Consider the following 22,480-nt stretch of genomic DNA (forward strand, 5'->3'; position numbering starts at 1 on the left):
TTAGCTTTTTTTTTTTTTTTACTGGATTCTAACAAAAGCCTTGCACTTTCTTCAATGGTTGGGTTCACACCACTCCAAAAATATTATAAAAGCTAAGTTTCCTGTGTCTGTTTTTTGTCTCTCTCTTCTGCTCCTGTGATTCTGGACCCCAACACTGCAGAACTATATCTCATCCTGTCTGAGGATCTGACCAGTGCGAGAGACAGCGATGAGAAACAGCAGATTCCTGATAATCCAAAGAAAATTGATTGGTATGCGTGTTTTCTGGGCTCTGAGGACTTTAACTCAGGGACACGCTGATGGGATGTTGATGTTGAGGAGAATACATTCTGGACCTTGGGTGTGACCTCAGAGTCAAACCAGAGAAAAAGAAACTTGTTCTTTAACAATGCCATGTGGCGCTCATGGTATAAGGATGGAACGTATTGGTCCCGGGGCCCCAGTGGGAAAGAGCGTCCCCCCTGCCAGTACAAAAGAATCCAGAGAGGATCAGGGTGGAGCTGGACTGGGACAGAGGAAAGCTTTCATTCTTAGATAACACCCAAGTGGTCACTTTCTCACACTCATTTACTGAGGGAGTTCCTCCATACTTTTAAAGTGGCTGTAAACACTCTTCTTTGAGGATCTTACCAGTGACATACTCTGTAACAGTGGAACAGAAAAAGATCTATGTAAACTCCTTCCTAACTGTTTTTAGTTTTAGGTAAGACATCAGATATAATCTGTAGCACTGAATAGTGTGAGCATGTTACCTCCATTAGACTAGATGAAAGAATGGCAACCATGGGAAGGCTAATGAGTTATAGCTACTAATACCTTCTTCATTCATGATCAGGGTTTTTTATCATCCGGTGTATGTGTAACTGTTCGTCACTTAGTGACAATGGACTAATAGTAATAGTAATAATAGTAATAATATTGTAAATACACTGTATATATTGTAGTGTGTTCAGAGAAGACAAACCCAATATAAACGCTCATTATCTCTTCCTCTTGTTTTTTCAGCCTTGCATGTTGAGTAGATAGGAAGATATTTTTATTCTGTGATACTGCTGCAATCTTGTGCTAAAATAGTAAGGAGTTGAATATTTGTGCTTTGATGATTTATCACAATCAGATAATCATTAATATGTCATGTATCTTTAAACATGTGCATTGATCATTTGATTCTCTCTCTCTCACTCTCTCTCTCTCTCTCTCTCTTTGTCTTTGTTTTTTTTTTCTTTTCTTTTTTACATTAGTATCATGTGAAAACTTGAAGAAATTCAAATTCAATGGAGAAATTGTGTTGGAGTATCCTTTTAATGAATGTTTTATGGCATTTTTTCACTATTAATGGCATCTTAGATGAAACTTCAGAAACCCTATCAGAGATTTACATGAAAGTAGAAGCTTGTTCTTGCACACGTAGCTCATATGTCACTAATTGGCCCCAGAATGTAAAAGAAAAAACAAGCTGCATCCATTTATCATTTGCCTGGTCTTTTTCTGATTCTGTGGTATGTTAAGTACAGACTGTCTTCAGAATGGATTTGCATTGATGTTGTAGTAACAGACCGCGTGTGCCTTTATAATGATACTGGATGTTAATGTGAACATTTAGCTAAAAAGCTTTCTTGTTACTCAGGCCAGCTGTTGGACCTGAGGTCTACTTCTGGCACAGAACAGCAACATCTTTCGTCCCATTGTATATACAGCACAACTGTACAACGAAATTGACTGACCACCTATATTTTATAGGGATGTATGAGAATCGGGATTTTGATGTGAAACATACCACTCAAAATTTGAGAGAGGAGACAGGCCCCAGCGAGGATCGAACTCGCGACCCCTGGTTTACAAGACCAGTGCTCTAACCACTGAGCTATGGAGCCTCCCTTGCTTGCAAGTTGGTGCAGTGTCAATACAAAGTTGCCACCATTTGTGAAACGAGACCTTTAGCCACTCCTTAAAAACCACGTAAGACATCACACAAACAGACACCATTCAAGAATTCATGACATACTATGTTAAACCGTCACATGACAAATGAGTGAATTAACATGGAATGTGTGAACTAAATTGTTGTCAGTGATTGGATCAGTTGTGAAGGGGAGGTTTTCTTAGCAGGTAGTCAGACAGGTTTGAATCCTCAACACCTACTCCTCTCTGTGGAGCCAACTTTATTATCAGTCTTTAGTAAAGTCTAAATCAGACCCCTCTCCTCTGTGGTCTTGACTCAGAAACAAGCTTCAACCCAAATAGTGGTTAATAAAAGACTTCCATAAATTAAAGGATCGCACTGTTTGAGGTCCAATGTCGTTAGGAGACATAACAGACAATTAATCTTTGTGACAGCTACACATATATTCACATAACCACACAACCACATAAAGTTTTTAATGACAGCCTTAATTTGAACTTGGGAAGTCACGTCATAAAGAATCAATCATATTAATCTTTACCTGTTGTAAAGATGAAAGATTTACCATGAAGTTTTGGCACCCTGTTACACGATCGGGATACAGACAATAGGGAGATTCAGTCTTTCCAGCTCTTCACAAATCTGACCACAGTTTATTTTTCAGATAACATCAACCACGAAAGGTGAGAAAGAGATGATGTGTAGTTGATGTGGAAGATGAATGAAAGCTGTTATATTAGTATTTTACAAGGTTAAAAGAGAGAATCAAAAAGAGAATGAAGAGATCCCATCATCGCTCTGACTTCTAGAAAGTGAAAGTAAATATGATTTTATAGGAATCATGACAAGGTAGGACCTCATAGAAAAATGGCCTGTAAAGCTTCAGTGTCAAACAGGATTTCTCCAGTCCTGTGTGCTGTGACATCTTTATAGATCCTGTTATTATGTCCTGTAGTTAAAGTGCGTGTAAAGTGTCTGCAGCAGTTCTGGAACAAAAAAGAATCACGGGAGTGTCCTGTCTGTAGGAGAAGATCATCAAAACAGGAGCCTCCTTATAACCTGGCTCTAAAGAACCTGTGTGAGACTTTCTTACAGGAGAGAAGTCAGAGATCTTCATCAGGGTCTGAGGAGTTCTGCAGTCTGCACAGTAAGAAACTCAAACTCTTCTGTCTGGCTGATAAACAGCCTGTGTATTTGGTGTGTCAGACTTCAAAAAACAAAACAACAACAACAACAAAAACCCCACAAACCATAAATTCTGTCCTGGAGATGAAGCAGAATTTGATAGAAGGGTAAGAAATATAACAAGCACATGTTTTGAAAAAAAAAAAAATCAATAGGACCGCACAATATTGAGTTTTATAAGACTTTATGATGCAAGATCTCCGCAAATACAAAGATAAAGCATAATTTTGAGGAATATTTTATGTTTGAAATTGCATTGCAAAATACTTCGACCGGTTTTAATATTAAGTTCAGAATCATTTGTCTCTAATTTGGTGTGTCAAGATTCAGAAAAACACACAAGCCACAGATCTTGTCAAGTAGATAAAGCTGCTCCCTGTTACAGGCATACCATTTGGCCATTTCATTTTTGTGAAGTTGGTATTGCTCTTTATAAAAGTCTTCAGATTCTCCATTGTAGTGTATCAGCACTGTGGAATATATTAGCATGGATATAATATATAGTAGCACCCAGGACCCAAGTCCTCACCCTCCTGTATTAGTGCTGGGGTCATGTGAGGAGAATAGAAAATTGAAGAAGTCAGACAGGGGAAAAACAGTACTGAACACACACACACACACACACACACACACAGACACACACACAGAGCATAGATAGCCATTCTGTCTGTTCCCTAGTGTCTAAAGTAAGAGCAGCAACATAGAACCCCCCCCCCCCCACCCCAAAAAAAAATCCACTGCACACCATCACGGAAATTATTCTATCACACCAAATCAAAGAATGTAAACTGGGACCAGTGAAAGTGAAGTCATTTCACCACGTGACATAAGGCTGCCCCTCCAACCAACCCACCAGAACAGACACAGTGTGAGTGGTGATTCTGTGTTCCCCTGACCATACCAAAGAAGTGGAATGGGACTGATACACTTTTAGAGTACACTACCAGAATACACCACTAGAGTACATTGCTAGAGTAAAATATTAGGGTGCACTACTAGAGTACAGTAATACAATACACTACTAGAGTAAACAAGTAGCCTACACTACTAGAGTACAGCATGAGAGCACTAGAGTACACTGCTAGACTATAGAACACTGCCACAGTCAAACAATACTGTGCATACCTGGGAACATTTGAAATAGCAATTACGGGCACACAATTAACCAAACCTATTACCTGTTTACAATCCCTATGGAAAACATGGCCGTTACCAATGCCCTCAGAAAGAAACTCAATCATTAACAAAAGTCCTAAATAAATTCATAGGTCAATATCTCTGGCTGAAATATACTTTTCACTATGCCCTCATTGTCTATATTTTACTTGCATTTCGAACAGTTCAGTGAAGTTCACCCCGCGGTGACCTTCTTGGACCCTCTTACTAACACTCAACTTTTCAAATTCACACATGCTTTGGCTGAAAGAGTCTCTCCATTTTTCTTTAGTTTCTGTAAACACTCCGCTCTGAGAATCTTATCCCTCTGCTTTTCTACAATTTTGCTTATTGGTGATGATAATGACGATGATGATGATGATGATGATGATGATGATGATGATGATTACAGTTATGTATTTTTCAATCTATCATATCATCATATCATCAATCTATCATATCATACCATAATGGAATGATGTAATGATTGGGATATACGTTGTGTGTCATGTTCTGTTCAGGCCAAACAGTGTTTACAACTACGAGTCCTAACACGCTCTCCGAGTCATTCCCCTGATTGGTCTACAACAGCATGATTCTGCATTAGCAATATGTCACCAGCAGATGGAGACAGAGAACAAGTGTGAAAAGTGAGCGCTATGACTTGGTTGATCACAGTAACTACAACTGCAGAGGTGTCATCTTGAGTTTATCATCTCAAAATCTTGAGTTTGCCGTCTCATTCACAATTCGGAATTTTAATGTAGACTTTATGTCTGCCAAGTGTTTTCACTCAAGGTATCAATTCAATGCTTATTTGATTATTAGTTATAAGTGGTAGTATGCAAGTTGTCATGTATTGTGTGAAGATGTTATGTGTGCTGGTGGTGCTAATTTGACCAAGTAGCCTTCATACACCAAAACAGAAGAACAGCCAAGAAAACAAACGTAAAAAATGTGAGGACGCTTTCGGTGTTGTCACTGAATATTGTTTACACATGATGATTTTTGACGTAGGCCTACATCCTATACCTAACAAAAGAAAATCAGATATTTTTCTTATACCGACGTAACAAGACATCCCGTGAGAAGTTCTACAACGATTTCTGTGTGTACCGTTGCTATGCTGTGTGGGCGTTTCTCCTCTCCCTTCTGGATGCAGGCAACCTGCAGACTGCTAGACTGAACCAGATCGATAATTTTCTATTAATGTTTATGCGGTTTGGATAACCCTTTGGATCGCTCCATAGTAATAAACATCTTTGCTCGGTGATTCTAGATCATGAGCAGGTATCAAAAATCAAAGTGATTACTGTTTTGATGTTTTGGTCGAAAGGTAATTTTCGATACCTTTGTCGGTGTTGGTGTAAAGGCTTTGTGTAAATAAATGTTTCGTGTATCAAAAACATATGTTCGTAACTGTTGAAACAGTTCAAAAAACGAGTGAGGATCGAATCGGACAACCAGTAGGCGGCGATTTTCCCTTTTAATTTGAAAAGGGACAATGAGGTAATGCAATCTGGCAAGGGAACGGTTAATATTGGTGGAGCTGGTTCTCCCTCTGTCTCTGACTTCTCCCGGGCAAGGAAAAAAGACACCGACGGACCAAGCGGCCACACGAAGGATGTGCACGGGACTTCTGACACACTATTTAGCTGAAACTATAAAACACCGATCGTCGAACTAGACTAAAAATGGAGGGGAATCCGACTTATAAATGTGATAGATACGCCCTGGCATGAAAAAAACTGCGTAGAATAAATCTCTGCAACTGAAAAGTTTAATAACAATGCGACAGATGAGCAGGTCCGATTTAATTGTGCTATTATGTCTTTTGGGATGCAATGTATGGAAAGCGGTTACTAAAACCTTACAAGAGGACAGTGATGCTAAAGGTAAGACACATTGTGTATTATATGCCAGGCGCATGGTCTTTGTTGAAACGCTGACTTATTACAAAGAGCAAGTCAGATATTGTTGCGTTTGCAAGTAGAGTTCATTTGTTGGGGTTGGACTGTTGGTTTTCTCTGTCTTGCCTTGCAATGTGCTAGTGTTGCTAAGCTAATTCCATAAGTAACTTAAGGCTACCAGATGATGGATACAAAAGTAACGCAGTGGCACATACAGTTTTCAAAACTTTGTCAAAACAAAATAATTAAATCATAAAAGAAGAGAGGCGCCAACTTTGTCTTCATACAAATACTGCACTACTAGTCTGCTTCTTGGTAGCCATAACCTACATAACCGAAGGGTTTTTTTGAGTTGTGTTAGCTAGCTAGCTCGTTTAAACTGAAGCTAATTTAGCGATTTGGCCAAGCAAAACCCTACAGTGATTTAGACGTTATAAACTAATTTCAGTATAATTAGTATTAGTCTATATCTAACTATTATTCTCTCTTAAAAGACGATTGTCATGGAGCAGCCCTGTTACTAACCAACTCATTTTTTAATAAGACAAAGTTACGAATGCCTTTCAAATGCAGCGAGGTCTATTCAAATTAACATTTAGTAATAATAGAAACAATAACGGCGAGGGATGCATGACGTGGTTATGGATTTGAGTGGGACTGAGTGCCGTGCAAAATGCGTTGTTGAAATGAAGGTGCTGAAATGGACGCTCTGATGCAGTTTAACAGAGCAGCATCCTCTTTTGTGATTTGATTCCAAGGTCACACCGCTTTGCTGACGGAAAAGTTTTTTTTAACTGAAGTTTCCGACACATCGTGTATCGCTAGGACATTGAAAACAAACAAAATGGGGTCATTTTGTTCTCCCATCCATTGCAAGCGTGCGCAACCTTTGGCGGCACCCAAAAGCCGTATTTGGGGAATTTCGGGAGGAGCGCATGTAGTCTAGCCTGATTTGAAATTTGAGCATACCCTCCTTTATCGTGCATCGGTTTTTGGATGTGCCTCGTTGAAATGGAATAGTATGATTTTACAGGTGGAGACGCAGAAGCGAGCCGATATTTCATTATATTGCACTGTTGCGGCGGTGTTGTGTCCTGTAACACCAGCTTGTACTGTGATCTGGGTCTAGGTTACCCCCCATCGCCCACGCATCTCCCGGTAGTTTTCTTCCCCTCCCTCTCCTTGAAAGACCACCCCCCCCCTTTTTTTTTTTTTACTACTGAATACCTCCCACCCCATCATCTCCTGTTTCATTCCTGGGACGGACCCCTGGTTCATTTTTTGCAGTCAGACCTCCCCCTCCTGTGTTTGAAAAATGTCTCTCCCTCCTCCCTCCTTCCCTGCTGGTGAGGTGATCCAAGGCAGATGGTACTCTTGCTTTCTCTGCTCCAAACTGTCAGTGGGCCTTGTTTATACTGAGTTTGGATACAAAAGAAGTGGTCTGAGGTTTGCCCTCATTGTCCCATACTTTCCTGTTTGCTCCTCATCTCAGGTTTCTGATTCAGAGAATTCCCATTAATTAAAATGTGCCATGGGTGGGGCTGCAATGTTTGTATTAAGAGAGGAGGAGAGGGGATTCCATTCTTAACGTTCCATCTAAGAATTCTAGAATAGAATCATATGGAAACAAAATGGAATGGACAGGAAGACAGCGTGCGACTCTTATGAGGCTTGCATTTTCAGGTTACATTAAGACTTTATGGCCAGCTAAAGAGATGACTCAGAAATAGAAATCTTATTCAGCATTTTGCATCATATCCAGTCTGGTATAGTGTATGCCTTAGGCAACAGCTAAAAGCAAAAGAACAAAAAATCAAGCAATTTTTCATTGCAGGACGAAATATTGGAAAAATGTCCAATATGTCTCTCACTATAACCCAGTTGAAAATGTGTTAATGTGAATTGGGCTACGCCATCAGGGCGGTTTTACAAAGCAGGATTTCTCAGTTTGCTTGATAACAAACCAAAGCTTGAACTAACCAACAGGAAAAAAAAATCTCAAATCTGGATTTCAGTTTGTCAGTTAGCTAAGAAATCCTTCTCAGTTTTCGCTGCAACCCCCCCCACCCCCCCCCTTTGAGGTGCCACGTGCTGCTAGGCGATGGTGTTTCCACAGTGACGTGTGACATCCGTCATGTAGTGATGCTCTAGTTCCCAAGCTCTGCAGACAGAGTAGGCGGGGCTTACCATAAGAGTTCTAGCTGAGGACAAACAGAATAGACGTGGACATGCTGTGAATTACTTAAGACCAATTAAGATTGCTCCTTAATGGACTGTCGACCTGCACCGTCGAATCAGAAACAAGTTTTGGGCAGACCGTCATGTGGGTAACCAAAACGGCTCATATGTGCTGTTCACCAACCCCTCGAACAGAAACGAACGCACACGCGCACACACACACACACACACACACACACACACACACGTCCTATTTGCGAAAGCAATGTCAGTCAGTAATTTCCCCATGTATACATAAACACACTGTCATAATGGACTCCTTAACAGTTTCCTGGTATGTATGAACTGTGTTGTAGAACAATGGGACTTCCTGAAATGAGAGTCTTCTCTGAACACATTAAGTGCCTTGACTGGAACAGAGAGTCTCTGGGCATTATTGTCTGTTTTGGAGGTATTAAGTAGGTTCTGTCAGACTAAATCATTTAAATTTTTTAATGCCTGACAGCCTCGAACGAACAGTTCTTCTCATAACTTCCGTGAGATAAACCTGTAAGCTGATAAATGAAGTAAATGGATCTTCTCCACTGAAGAGAGTTTGTTTCTGATTTGTAGCTGTTGTAAGCAGGTAGCAGTATATTGCGTGTATGTGTGTGTCTCTATGTGTGTGTGCATGACAGCGCGTGTCTGCATGTGTGTGTGTGTGTGTTTTTGTGTGAGACAAGAGACTGTCTTAGCGCAATGCTCTAACACACAACAACTACATTTTCAGTTAAATATTTCATGGAGCTCCATTTTTTTTTGAAGGAAAAACACACCTGACTTTGTTTCGCGGTGATTACACAAGCTGGTCTGACTCACCAGTCGGCAGTTGACCCCCCCCCCCCCCCCACCCCCCTCCATCCCTGCTCACTCACAGTATCATATCACTGTGTTTTCCCTCTCTAATCTGCCTCTTAAAGAGCGTAAGAAAGCCCGACTGACACCGCAAATCATCAATCCACGTAACACGAGGGATTAACCGGATTAGAAACCAAGGGAACAAGCTAGACTCAACTCACCGTGCAAACTGCAGTGAAGCAGAAAACACACTCTAGGGTTGCACCTGTCTGTCTCACTAAACACACACACACACACCCCACCTGCTTTTTCATTTTGTCTTATGTATACAAAACTTAAGAGATGGATGGAAGTGGTAGACAGAATGAGGAATGGCAAGTGATTGTTGTCTGATTTCACCCAAAGGTGTGTGTGTGTGTGTGCGTGCGCGTGTGGGTTGGTTTGTGTGTCTCTGTGTCTGCGTCTGTATAGGCACGCATGTGTTTAAACATCTCTCTTGCTACCTATCTATGTAATGTAAATGGAGGTAAATGAACAAATTCCTCTCTCCCTATCATTCAAATCTGATTTTTGTAGGTTTATGGGCAGATATGAATTGCGTGTTTGTAATACGATAACCCTCTCGTGTCATAAGAGGCTAAGGAGAATAGACCCTTTGTTTACGCTGGAAAGATGGGGCCGTCCCGTGTGAAAGAGTACAGAGCTGTTCCATTCACATGCACTCACTCTCTCGTTTGAGTGAGTGTGGCCTGACTTCTCTGCACATCTGGTTTGATCATTTAAATGAAGGGGAAACGCATGCACGCACACATTCACTCATTCATATCAAATCACGTTATGTAGGCCCCCCTTCTTCTCACAACACGCAGAGTTTAACGCGGACTGAGGAAAGCACGTGCATTTGTGGAGTGTGAGGATGCATGTCGTAAACATGCTTCTTTAAAGGTGAATTTTGTTTTTCTTGGAAACTGAGATAGCAGGAAGATCAAAAAATGCATCGGCATGTGCACTCTTAATTATTTAGGCTAGCTACACAACAACCGCTAAAAAAAGGCCTCGCGATGAAAAGGGGATAGGTTCCAGCGTGTCGTGTTCTGGAAAACAGACTCGGTGAAAATGGAAACGAATGTTTCATGTCTGCATGACAGAAAGAGAGAGAGAGAGTGTTTGAATCGGGTCTTTTATTAGAGAGGGTAGGCCATTTTCGTGGCCCTCGTGTGTTTTATTGGAGAGAGTTTGTCTTTCTGAGTCACTGTCGAAAGGTTGAGTGTTGGTAGTTTTGTGGGTTTAATGAAGAGGCCTGTGGTTAGGGTTTACTTTGTCAGGCTTGGTTTGTCAGGATGCTAATGACCTGATCAAAGGAAGAGGAGGAAGGAAACTGGGCTAGTGGTGAGAAAGGGAGGGGACATGACCTCCCGTAAGTCACTGTTCCTTTTGCCAAAACTATTAAACTGCAGACAGAAAGATCTAGAACATGATGTCATCGGGAGGCTATGGATTATAGTTAATGACGTTTTTTTTTGAGCCGCGCGTGTACGGTAAGTTTCCCCAACGCGGACTTTGCGAGGGCACAACAAATACTCGCAGATTTGACCAGTTTTAGCGAAAAGAGCTCAATTGGAGTGGATAAAGAAAGCTCAGCAAACAAAAACATTGCCTCTCGCCGAAACACGCTAACAGTGCTAGTCAGTGTAAGTCATTAACTGGTCCCATGACTCTTAATGCAGTTTCAGAGGTCTTCCCTGATTCACAACAGCTCTCGCTCTCTCTCTCTCTCTCTCTCTGTCTTTCTTCTACTTTTCTGGTATCTCTCTCCGTATGTTTTTGTCAGTCTGTCCCTCACACACACACACACACACACACACACACACAGAAACGCTAGCGTATCCTTTTTGACCTTGTTCAACCTTCACTGTTCCTCCAGGTCTCAGTGACCGATCAATACATCGGGTTTCTCTGAGACTCACCCAGATCGGTTCAGCCAACAAACACAAACCGAAAAAGATTGATTCCAGTCCGCAGTGTTGAACATGATATTCTTTTGTGATGGTTAATGATTTCTCCACTCAAGGTTAAATAGTACTGGCTGCTCTGTGTTGGAATGTTATTGAATATCCGAAGTAACTTGAGGGTAATTTTGTCAAGAACTGTAGTAAATTATTACTTTATTCACAGACTGTGGAATGGGCAGTAATTTAGACCTGAACTTCCATACATTCCCTTCTTCTATTACTCTATTACTATCTTGCGTATCTCTCTCTCTCTCACTCTCTCTCTCTCTCTCTCTCTCTCTCTCTCGCTCGCTAGCTCTCTCCCTGTCTCTCTCTCACTCTCTGTTTCTCTCTCTCTCTCTCTCTCTCTGCAATGCAGCAGTCTGCATGTCCTATGCCTGTGTGTCACATGACCAGATGAAATGCTCCAGAGCCTGAGTGTAACACAGGGTGCCAGACTAGCAGAAAACAGCTTCACTCAGACACGGGCACAGTTTGACCGAGCCCTGTTCCCGTGCAAAGACCTGCCGGGACCCACTGGCCTTCAAAGCCTTCGCCTGCAACGTTTCACATAATGTACGCGGTCGTGCGGTAACAGGCCTTGTTATCGTTTTATAAAGCACGGTATCACTTGGCTGTGTTGCTGTCACAGTGCAAGCACTAAAGGCCGTCGTTACCGAGTGCAGAGGTGCACCCTGCTCCTGAGAACCGTGGTTCCGTGCCAGAATCGCCACGGCAACTGTAGCCAGGGTTTCCATGGGAGCGCAGTTGGTGATGTCCCATCACTCAGGAGTGTCACCAACAGTTTCTCATCCTGTCAGTGTTTTTCAAGGAGACTTGGGTATTTTAAGCTAGGGAGAGTTGCTGTACACACACACACACACACACACACACGATTTGCAAAACAGCAGTAAACAGCCTCTAATTGGTCTTTTCTGTCTGAGGGAAGGAGAGGGAAAATAAATCAATAAATAAACAGAATCCTCTCTACAGTATTAACTCTATTAAGATTAGCATGAAGATGCTTCATATGTTATGCGGCTCTTTTCTCTGTAGCAGGATCGGTATGGCACACACACACACACACACACACACACATACACACACACAGTGTGAATAAATGGAAGGGGGTGCTGTGTTGTGGCATTAGGCTTTGTCTAATGCACCAGAGCTGGACTCTGAGAGAGCTGAGTAATGCTCAGATATAGGTCTGTAGGCCAGAATACACTGATGGATGATAAAGAAACCGTAACAGGCAGACTGGAAGCACGGGTGGGTTATTAATAGATTTATTGATTGATTAATGGAACCCGCGTCTAGATGCAGACCGTACTTTTCCCTGCTCTGTGCCGGCAAAAACGGATCACGGTGGACGATTGCACGACTGAAACCACACGCATGTCAGACGCGTGTCCTACATCACAGATCACAGGACTAACTGTGTGGCCTTATTCTGAGACACAAAAGAGAATTCTAAAACTAAAAAACCTAATTCTAACCACGTTGATCACTCAGCCTGGAGTCGTGCACTTTGTCCAGAATGCACTTTAGCACAGCTGTTACTGGGCAGAGCTTCATGGTCATCTTCTGTATTCTAGATGTAGGATTATGAAAGCTTGAATAAGCAGTAATAAAGATAGATAATGTCCCCAATTTCTATGTGTGTTTGTCTGTGTACATATGCGTACACGCACACACACTCCCTGAAACAGATAGATTGATAAGTAGACAGACAGAAAATGAAAGTGAGAAAGGAATATCATCAGCTTTATCAGTTGCCCAGGTAACCTAACCGTGGGGACCCTTGACTAGATTCCTCTGCCTTTAAAGCGCCGAACCGTGTTCTGCACTGACCTGTAGTCAGTCTTCACCAGCAGCGACATGCCGGATCAGCCCCGTACACACGATCTCCAGAGACACAGACACACGCGTGTAGAGGAAGAGCGAACATGAGTGAGACACATGTCCGCTGTGGTTTAAGCGGTGATCTAAGATAGAAGCAGAGGATTTGGCGTCATGTTTTCCACAGCAGTTACTGACCTACACACTGCACCACAGCACATATGTAACGTTGGTTAATAAGCAACAGATGTTGCAGAGAGAGAGAGTGTGTGCATGTACATCCGCATGATAAGGAAAGATTAGTGTGATAAGTTTGCTTGTCTTGTAAATAGAAGTTCGTCACACACACACACACACACACACACACACACACAAGGCGCAGAAGTGTTGAACAGCATCTTTGAGGAGCTGAAGGATCAGCTGTGCTGTGGACTGGCTGCCTTTCGGGGCAGAGGAGGGTAAAGGAGGAAAAAAAAAAAAAACAGCAGGAGGAAGAAAGAAAGAAAGAAAGTGAGAAGGGGATTTCCCTGAAAAGAGAACTGGAGCGCAGAGCAGAAAAAAAAGTGTCCTCCGGGAAACACAGCAGAGCATGGTTTGCTATAACGAGAGATGAGAAGACCAAAATCAACAAAATTACCCTTAGGCTTTCCCACTGATGGTAGCATCAAACACTCTCTCTCTCCCTCTCTCTCCCTCTCTCTCTCCCTCTCACACATAAACAGTTGCACACTTGGAGATTGTGCACCCCTGTTTGTATTGCCGGTACGAACGCGCCGCGGTAGAGGACTAAAACGTAGCAGCTCTAGAATCGGAACCGGCTGAACGGTTTTTAGTTGCCGAGCCCGAGTTGTCTCCGGTACGTTAAAACTTGCCTCCCAAAACCCATTCGCTCCCTCGGACGCGACTGTCTGTTAAAGATTTAAAAGATTTTGCATAATTTATTTTGATCCCGCGCGCCCCTCCCGTCCTCGTGCCTTTTAATGTCCCAGTTACGCTACTTTCATACGTTGATTGCCTTTTTCACTCGTGCACTGATGGATGGATCCATTGGTTGTTTTGAAAACCCCAGTCAAATAAATGGATTTTTTTTTCTCCTTTTCCTTGCGCAGATTGATTTACTGCCTTGAGTGTATTGGGGGCGTGGGGGGGGCGGGGGCAAGGGTGGATGAGAGGGAGTAAAAAACTGCCCCTTTGTTATTCTTAAACTGATGTGGAGTTGTGCCCAGATTGATTTAGTGGGGTTTTTTTTCCGCAGTCACGTCACACTGATGTTAAATTAATCCGGTCACCTAATCTCTGATTTACCCCATGCAGTGTTGAGTGGATTACAGGTTTGAATAAGAATCTAGCCTTTTTATGTAATCTTAATCCAGGCCAAGGATAAGTGTGTGTGTGGGTTTTGCATGGATGTGTGACTTTTACTTTGTCCCTTAGGTTAATATGCCAGGCAGAAAGGACAGCCCCAGGCAGTGATGAATGGAAAGAGAGAGAAGTGACATTAAGAGAGATGGATGGAGAGATTTGAAGAGAGAGAGAGAGAGAGAGAGGGAGAAATGAGTGATGACTGCAGACAGGTTTATTGTCTCATTGCAGTTCAGTGATTCTGGCCAAAAACTCAAGGCCAGTCTCTCTGTCTCTCTCTGTCCCCCTCTCTCTCTCTCTCTCTCTCTCTCTCTCTCTCTCTCTCTGTCCCTCTCTCTCTCTCTCTCTCTCTGTCCCTCTCTCTCTCTCTCTCTCTTTTTCTCTCTCTCTCTGTCCCTCTCTCTCTGTCTCTGTGTCCCTCTCTCTCTCTCTCTCTCTCTCTGTCCCCCTCTCTCTCTCTCTCTCTCTCTCTCTCTGTCCCTCTCTCTCTCTCTGTCTCTGTGTCCCTCTCTCTCTCTCTCTCTCTGTCTCTCTCTCTGCCTTGTTGTCTCTCTCTCTCCCTCATGATTGTGGCATTTTAGAGAAAGTCAAACATTTGCGTTCAGTTAGAGGCTTCCTCCTCACACAGTGACTAGGCACTTTGAAACCAGCGTTTGGTGGTTAAACACACACATTAACTCTCTGTCGCGCACCTCTCTGTGCTGCCGCTCAGATACACTTCTCAACAGTCAGTATACAGTATACAAACACTTAACTTATTTCCACTGATCTGAGAGCTGCAGCTTCACACAATAAACAAGCTCAACAGTTTTGCTTTATGGTCCTGTTTCTGAATGTGGAAAGAGGAAAAAAAAAAACAAATGTGATTTCATAAATCAAGTACGAACTTAATATTTAGACTTTTTAGTTTACTGATTCTGCTTTAACTAGCGGTAAAGTTGCTTGCGTCTATTTTTTGTTTTTGTTTTTTGTTTTTTCTCTGAAGTTGAAGCTTTAAACGTACTCATACACTTGCGAGATCAAACAATGGCACGGGAGTGCAACAGCTTTTCTCTTTGTTTTTCACATTTTTCTTCTTTCATTTTCTTTTTCTTTTTTTTTTTTTTTTTTTTTTGTTTGAATTAGAAGTGGGTTTGGAAGGGGGAGCAGAGAACTCTGATGTGAATGTTTCTGTTACTCATAAACTCATCCCATGTGTATACATATAAACACACACAGAATGAGAAGTCAAGGCCAAAATGAGAGCTCAAGGCTTATGTGTGTATCTCTCTCTCTCTCTCATCTGTCTTTTTATCTGTCTGTCCATCTACCTACCTATTTATTTATCTATCTATCTATCTATCTATCTATCTATCTATCTATCTATCTATCTTTCTAGCTATCTATGAGTATGTGAATGTGTATGGGCGTGGCAGATTGGGGGATGGGCGGGGTGTGGTGCTGGCATTTAATACTGTTTGTGAATGTGGCTGTGTTTGTATAGCTTATGTGGTCTATACATGCGTGATATTATTGAACGTGTTGTGATACCAAACAGGGCTGGTTTGGTAAACACAGGGCTGTGGGTTCCTGTGACACAGTTTCTGAAGGCTATCTCAGTTTATTATCCTTTATCTAAATGCCTGTTCAAACCTGCCTTCATTTCTGTGGTGATGCTAGTAGTCCCAACTCTACTGTCTCTCAGCAGCAGCGAATTAATAACCAACCCCCATGCACTGACATACACACACACACACACACACACACACACACACACACACACCTCTGACCCCCTGCTGTCATTACAGCAGGGCGGCCATACTGTCACTGGCTCTTAATTGGCCTGGAAGTGCAGTGAAGAGAGGAAAGCACACTATGATGTCAAACACGTGTGTGTGTGTGTGTGTGTGTGTGTGTGTGTGTGTGTGTATCTGTGTGTGTGTGTTTACAGCGTCATTTCTGACATGCTTACACTTGAACCTTTTATCCTCCATTTTCCTGTGAGGCAGGTTAGCGAGATGTGGTTTGAGATTTGAAATTGCGGTTGATTCTGTGTGTGTGTCTGTGTGTGTGTGTGTCTGTGTGTGTGTGTCTGTGTCTGTGTGTGTGTGTGTGTGTGTCTGTGTCTGTGTGTGTGTGTGTGTCTGTGTCTGTGTGTGTCTGTGTGTGTCTGTGTGTGTCTGTGTGTGTGTGTGTGTGCGCGTGTGTGTGCGTGTGTGTGCGTGTGTGTGCGTGTGTGTGTGTGCGTGTGTGTGTGTATGCTCTTTATGACAGCGCTGTAATGGAATAAAGAGGGGGGAGGGAGGTGCTCTCTCGATGTGACACACAGATATATATTTTTTTTTTTTTTCCACAGTGCCAGACTGCTTAGAGTGAGGGAGGGGCTTTCCTAATGAGAAACCCAACAGGAAAACCTTTTAGTCTAAATGAAAGGGTCCAACAAGGTCAACCAGGCAAAGACAGACTGCTACACACACACACACACACAGACCCCTCTTAATGTCACATATCTGTACATCATTAGTGCCTGCGATCTTGCCTGAGATGAAGAGAGAGATGAATGACAGTCCGTCTCACTGACTCTCAGTACAGTCCACGGTCTGTTTATTCGGAATATATTATCTTTATCTGTGTGCAAACCGCAACTGTTTTCCCTCTTGACTCCAAGGTGCTTTTCCCAAATAATTGGGAACATCTGAACGATAAATTATTAATTATGTATATTTATGTTCAGCGTTTATAATTGAAGTCAGGTTTTTTTTTTTTTTTTTTATAGGTTTGTTGCTGTTTGTTTTTTTTGCGCTTGTTTTGTCATATCCGCAGACGCAACAAATGCCCGTTGTGTTCCTGCAAAGTCTCTCGACGCTTAAATAAGCGTAGGAATGTCTGGTTTGTATTAGTTGCATTATGGAAAATTCTAGAGGTTATTTAGCCAGTGTAAATGAGATTTGTTGTGTCTGTTTTGGTTTGACAAGGATGTGGCTGTTTCCAAGGCCTGCTAACGCAAGAACCAAGTCCAAAAACTTAGTTTGTTGGTGCTAGGCGCAAAGTCACTCGGAAAAAGGAGGGAATATTTTTTGCATTGCACTGTGTAACTGGGTCCATGTCAGACAGTGAAATAGTGTGTGAAATAGGCGAACAAAACCGCCTGTTCCTTTTTTTTTTTTTTTTTTCCCAAAATTTTGTGCCTCACACATTAAGACCTTAACCAAAGGGAGTGGCACTTTGTTACCCCCTCTATTCATTTTATGGGTCTGAGGTCATAGGTCAGGGGTCAGGATGTGAGGGTCTTTGGAAGGACACTTCCCATGCCAGTTTAAACACACAATAGGCAGAAGGTTGTTCTAGTCGTGGAGTCACTGAAGAAAATAGTTCTGGTCAACGGAGTCGGTTTTTGAACCGTGGAGTTATCCGTTCAACCCACTCTTTACACAGAATCTGTGCGGTCCTTTTTGGAACACAAAGCAATTTCTATAGTGATGTCACCAGCCATTTTGATGTAACGCTAATTATGATGTGACTGGCCTGAATTGCGATGCACAACAGGGGTCTTGTATCAGAACTCTAAAGGTGGCATTTCCCCTAGACCACCATGATTGAGATGGTTGTTCTGCTCTTGTATCATTCGTTTATGTATTTAGAGGGGGGTTTTTGTTTTTTTTTGTTTTTTTAGTAGACTGTTGAGTTGGAAGACTTACTTCCGCACAAGCAAGAATTGAAAATTGGAATGACCTGTAGAAAAACACACAGGCTGTCTTTCTTTTTTTTTTTCTTTCTCCTCCTCTCTCTCTCCTCTTTCTCTCACTGCTACAGACACAAACACGGGTCATCTAAGGCCGACGTCTAAGTGTCCTTCTCACATAACCTCTGCCCTCCAGACGTCTGTGTGTATGTGCGGTCTCATTTGACATCTGTCATGGACACACCACTGTCTGTAAAACAACAGAAGACCCTCTGGAAAACAAAGAGCGCTCACTGTTACTGGAATCGTTTTCAACACAAAATATATCCAGACACAAGCTTCAGACATCACACCATACAAACCACTCCCTCTTCTCTAAGAGGCACAAGCTCTGCTTGTAATAATCTTGGTGAAAACCCCCCCCCCCCCTCCCCCCCCCCGACCGCACGAAGCGACCCACCTCCTCCCGCATTAATCTCAGATTTTAAGGTGTAAGAATTTAGTCCAACCAAGAACAAACATCCCAAACATTTCTTCATGCCAAGTTTTTAGGGACCTCTCCAAGATGGAGGGGCTTTTTTTTTTTTTCCTCTTTCGATGTTTATCAGAGGGGGGGCGGGGGAGTGGGGGGCTGAGAGACAAAATCAAATCCTCTGTTGAAAAGTTTGTAGAGGAAGTGTCCGCATGGGGTGCCTTCCTGAAGGAAACCAAAGGTTCTTGAGGAAGGAAAACGAGCCCATTGTTTGAAGAGAGCGCCGCCATTGGCCGGCAGCGAGGAAATGAAGGTGGTTATGGTGATTCTGATTGGTTGTTTGACTTAAGTGATTCCCTCCACCCCCCCCCCACGGGACTTCTTACAGGAGACAACAGAGAACCTGAAGACGCTCGTGGAATGTTTTTGTCCCCCCGCTTTCTGAGAAAAGAAGCCATTTAAGTAATTAACCGTTTTTAATTCGTCTTTTGATGGTGAAAGTTTTTTTTTTTTTGGTCAGGCTGGTGATTAGAGAAAAGAAAGACTTGGGTCTCTTGTAAAATAGCTCTTTATAAACGCAAGTGACCGGACGCCAGCTCATGACTTTTAGCGTGATGTCTCAGATATGCTTTATCACCCTAGCTGTTGAACTTTCACTGTTGCCACAGTTAAGCTCTGATTTTCCTCCGGCACGCGTGGTTTTACATAGCACTCATTTTAATCTGAGAGAGAAGTTCTGTATCTGTAGGCAAAAAAAAAAAAAACACCTCAGCAATTTGCGCGTGTTGCGTTCCCAGTGCACGGGGCGAGAGATTTAAGCCGTCCTTAAACGGTAAGGTCAGGCCGACGGTGACCGCTCTCGTAGGAGACCTGCACTCAGGCTGGCGGGGGTGTGTGACTCATTAATCCTCGCGCTGGGTTGAGTTTCGGAGGAGGAGAGGCGGAGACTGCGTGGAGACTTTGCTGACTTGGTACACAGACTGCTCGTCTCTATCTGCCATTGACTAAATCAGGACGTTTAAGGAATTCCCCTGATTTCTTTAATGTGTGGTTTATCGCTTGCTAGGACTTGTTTTGCTGTTTGTTTGCTTGTTTTCAGTATCACTTATCTGTTGTATCGTGATGTATTACGGCAGTATTATACAGTGTGTATGTTCATTGTGTCTCTCTTCTTGGTACAGCGTGTGTATTTCTGAGTGTATTTAGGTCTTAATGTCAGGTTTCCATTACAGTGTGTAATAGTCTCACAGTCTGAAGGAAGTGCACGCTTGCAGAAACAGGCTGTGCTGTGATCATACCGTGGATTTGAATATGCTGTCCTTAAAGTGTTCCGGTATGTTCTGTGTTCAGAGGTGGCGCTGAAAGTTCACCTGAGCGACGCTAGCACCCATCAACCGCTCTCCGGCGTCGTCGTGGAGATCTTCACCAACCACACCGCCGTGGCCGCGGAGACCTCCAGCGCCGACGGCAACGTCTTCATCAGGTTCCAGTATCGCCTCGGCGACCTGCTGGTTGTCACGGCGACGAGGCGTGGTTACGTGCCCAACTCCGCCCCTTGGCGACCAGACAGGCTACCAGGTAACAGTCTTAGAGATGCTTAATGGGTTTTTTTTTCCCCCTCTCACTTTCTTCTCTTGCATTTTTTCCCTTTCTTTCTTTCTTTCTTTCTTTCTTTCTTTGTCTTTCTTTCTTTCTCTCTTTCTTTCTTTCTTTCTTTCTTTCTCTCTTTCTCTTTGAAGGTCTTGTTATGTGGATTAGGCATCAAGCTGTGGCTTTACCCTCATTGTTAAGAAAATAAGCGCTAATGGAACACCTGCTGCCACACACACACACACACACACACGCACACGCACAGACAGACGCACACGTGCACACACACACACACTCACACACACGCACGCACAGACACACGCACACGCACACAGACACACACACACACACGCACACGCACAGACAGACGCACACGTGCACACACACGCACACGCACACCGACACACGCACACACACACACACATTCAGTCAGTCCCCTTGGAGAGGGTAAAGAATAGGAAATGATGGTAGGGGGAAAAAGAGTGAAAGCCAGGGACATGAAGAAACAAAAAGGCCCCATAGCTAAAGGGATTAGCACGCTAACAAGCTCTGAACAAAAGTAAACATGGAGGAAGGGGGTAGTGAGGCCACACACACGCACACACAGACACACAGACACGCACGCACGCACACACACACACACACACACACGCAGAGTGAAAGCTCTCAGTAGGAACAAAGAGTTGTTTAGTAACACACTGAGGTTAGTTATTTCTGAATAAAAGTCCCTCGGAGTGAAACGGAAACGGGTATACATCACCTTATTAACGTGTGTGTGTGTCATTTAATGATCTGTTGTGATGTGATGGTGAATCTATTTGAAAGGTGATGATTTTGATTGGAGTGGAAAGGAGCATGGTTCTGTTAACAATGGCACATTAATAGAAAGTGTACTACTTTATTAATTACTGTGTGTGTAAGTGTGATTGTGTGTGTGTGTGTTTGTATGCTCACATATGTGTGTGTGTGTGTGTGTTCCAGTCTTCTCATCTCTTAGCTTGGACCTCCTGCCTGAGAGACCTGCCACTCTAATGGTCTATGAGGACGTGGTGGAGATCGTCTCTGGATACCAAGGTAACAAATTCAATTACAACTGTGTGTCTGTGTGTGTGTGTGTGTGTCCTTGCATATTCTCTGTGAATACATTCCAGGAATGATTATTTACAACATAGGGCCCAGTTCTGTGGTCACCAAAGATTATATTCCATATGGTTCCATATTCAGTCAGTGACCACCCTATGTCTGCTGCTGTCTGTAAAGTAGTGACACACAGTGACATAAGTGATATGTTTTTGGTTTAACTGAATGCATGTGTGAGTACAGGATGACAGATCTGCTCATATGTGTGGCTTTTGTTGTCATTTCTCTGTTGGGACACACACACACACGCGCGCTGACTCCCCTCACACATTTAATTGAATTGACGTCGAGAGTTTTATCTATCTAGTGTGTCATTTATCTACTTCTGACATATTTAATCAGTGTGACAAAGAAACACACACACACACACACACACACACACACACACACACCTGCTCTGGGACACCAAACCTTACCCTGTGTGGGTGTAGAGGGTGACTTTATTATTAGTCAGGATGCTAAAGAAATGTTAACCCCCTCTACTCCACACACACTCACACACACACACACACACACACACACACACACACACACACACACACACTCAGAGCTCCTCAGGGAACAGTTAGAGAGTGGGTGACTTAATGAAGCGGAGAGGGCGGGGCAGAGAGCAGTGATTTAGGGTGTGTCTGGATTCAGGCCTTTAGCTGCAGCCCTTAATGGGGGGGGTTGCCATGTTGTAAAAAAGGCGGCGTTACTCACCCTGCTAATGTATATGAACAGAAATGGGTTGGGGTTGTTTTTTTTTTTGAGAGAAATATAGTCACGTGTCACGTGGTCTCATTTCCAGACTGACAGATCATACACAATCTGTGTCGGACTCCATTATCAATTGGTCGTCTTGTCTCGTGGTGTTTTATCCTCTGTTGTGTTATTTTCTCTTGTGTTGCGTTGTCTTGTTTTTTGTGGCCCTGTCTTGTCTTTTGCTGTGTTGTCTCATGTTGTGTCGTATTCTCTTTTGTCTTGTTTCATCTTTTGTTGTGTTGTGTTTTATCGCATCTTTTGTCGTGTTGAGTTGTCTCATGTCTTGTGGTGTTGTGTTGTCTTGTCTTGTCTCTTGTTCTGTGGTGTTGTGTTACATTGTGTTGCGTTGTGTTGTGTTGCATTAAGTCATGCTGCGTTTTTGAAACTGACTGCGTGAGCATGGTGTTAGTGTATCTGATTGTCCAGCCTGTATATGTGTGTGTGTGTTTCCTCCATGGCTGTATATGTGTCGGAGGGTGATGATATTAGTCTGCCTTTGTGTGTGTGTGT

At 42.9% G+C, this 22,480-nt stretch overlaps 1 protein-coding gene and 1 non-coding gene across 2 annotated transcripts in view; one reads left to right on the forward strand and one right to left on the reverse strand.

Moving 5' to 3' along the window:
- Nucleotides 1-1,801: 1,801 nt before the first annotated feature.
- Nucleotides 1,802-1,874, reverse strand: trnat-ugu (transfer RNA threonine (anticodon UGU)). The gene has a single exon. It is a non-coding gene; the product is annotated as a tRNA-Thr (tRNA).
- A 4,153-nt stretch (nucleotides 1,875-6,027) lies between these two features.
- The window catches only part of fam171a1 (family with sequence similarity 171 member A1), a 29,229-nt gene continuing 12,776 nt past the window's right edge, over nucleotides 6,028-22,480 (forward strand). The window contains exons 1-3 of the mRNA XM_030783568.1: nucleotides 6,028-6,138; nucleotides 19,847-20,074; nucleotides 21,068-21,160. Of these exons, the coding sequence (XP_030639428.1) occupies nucleotides 6,033-6,138; nucleotides 19,847-20,074; nucleotides 21,068-21,160 (427 nt within the window). The 5' untranslated portion in view covers nucleotides 6,028-6,032. The remainder of the gene's footprint in view (nucleotides 6,139-19,846; nucleotides 20,075-21,067; nucleotides 21,161-22,480) is intronic.

This window comes from Chanos chanos, chromosome 9, assembly GCF_902362185.1.
Source record: "Chanos chanos chromosome 9, fChaCha1.1, whole genome shotgun sequence".
NCBI classification, from domain to species: Eukaryota; Metazoa; Chordata; class Actinopteri; order Gonorynchiformes; family Chanidae; genus Chanos; species Chanos chanos.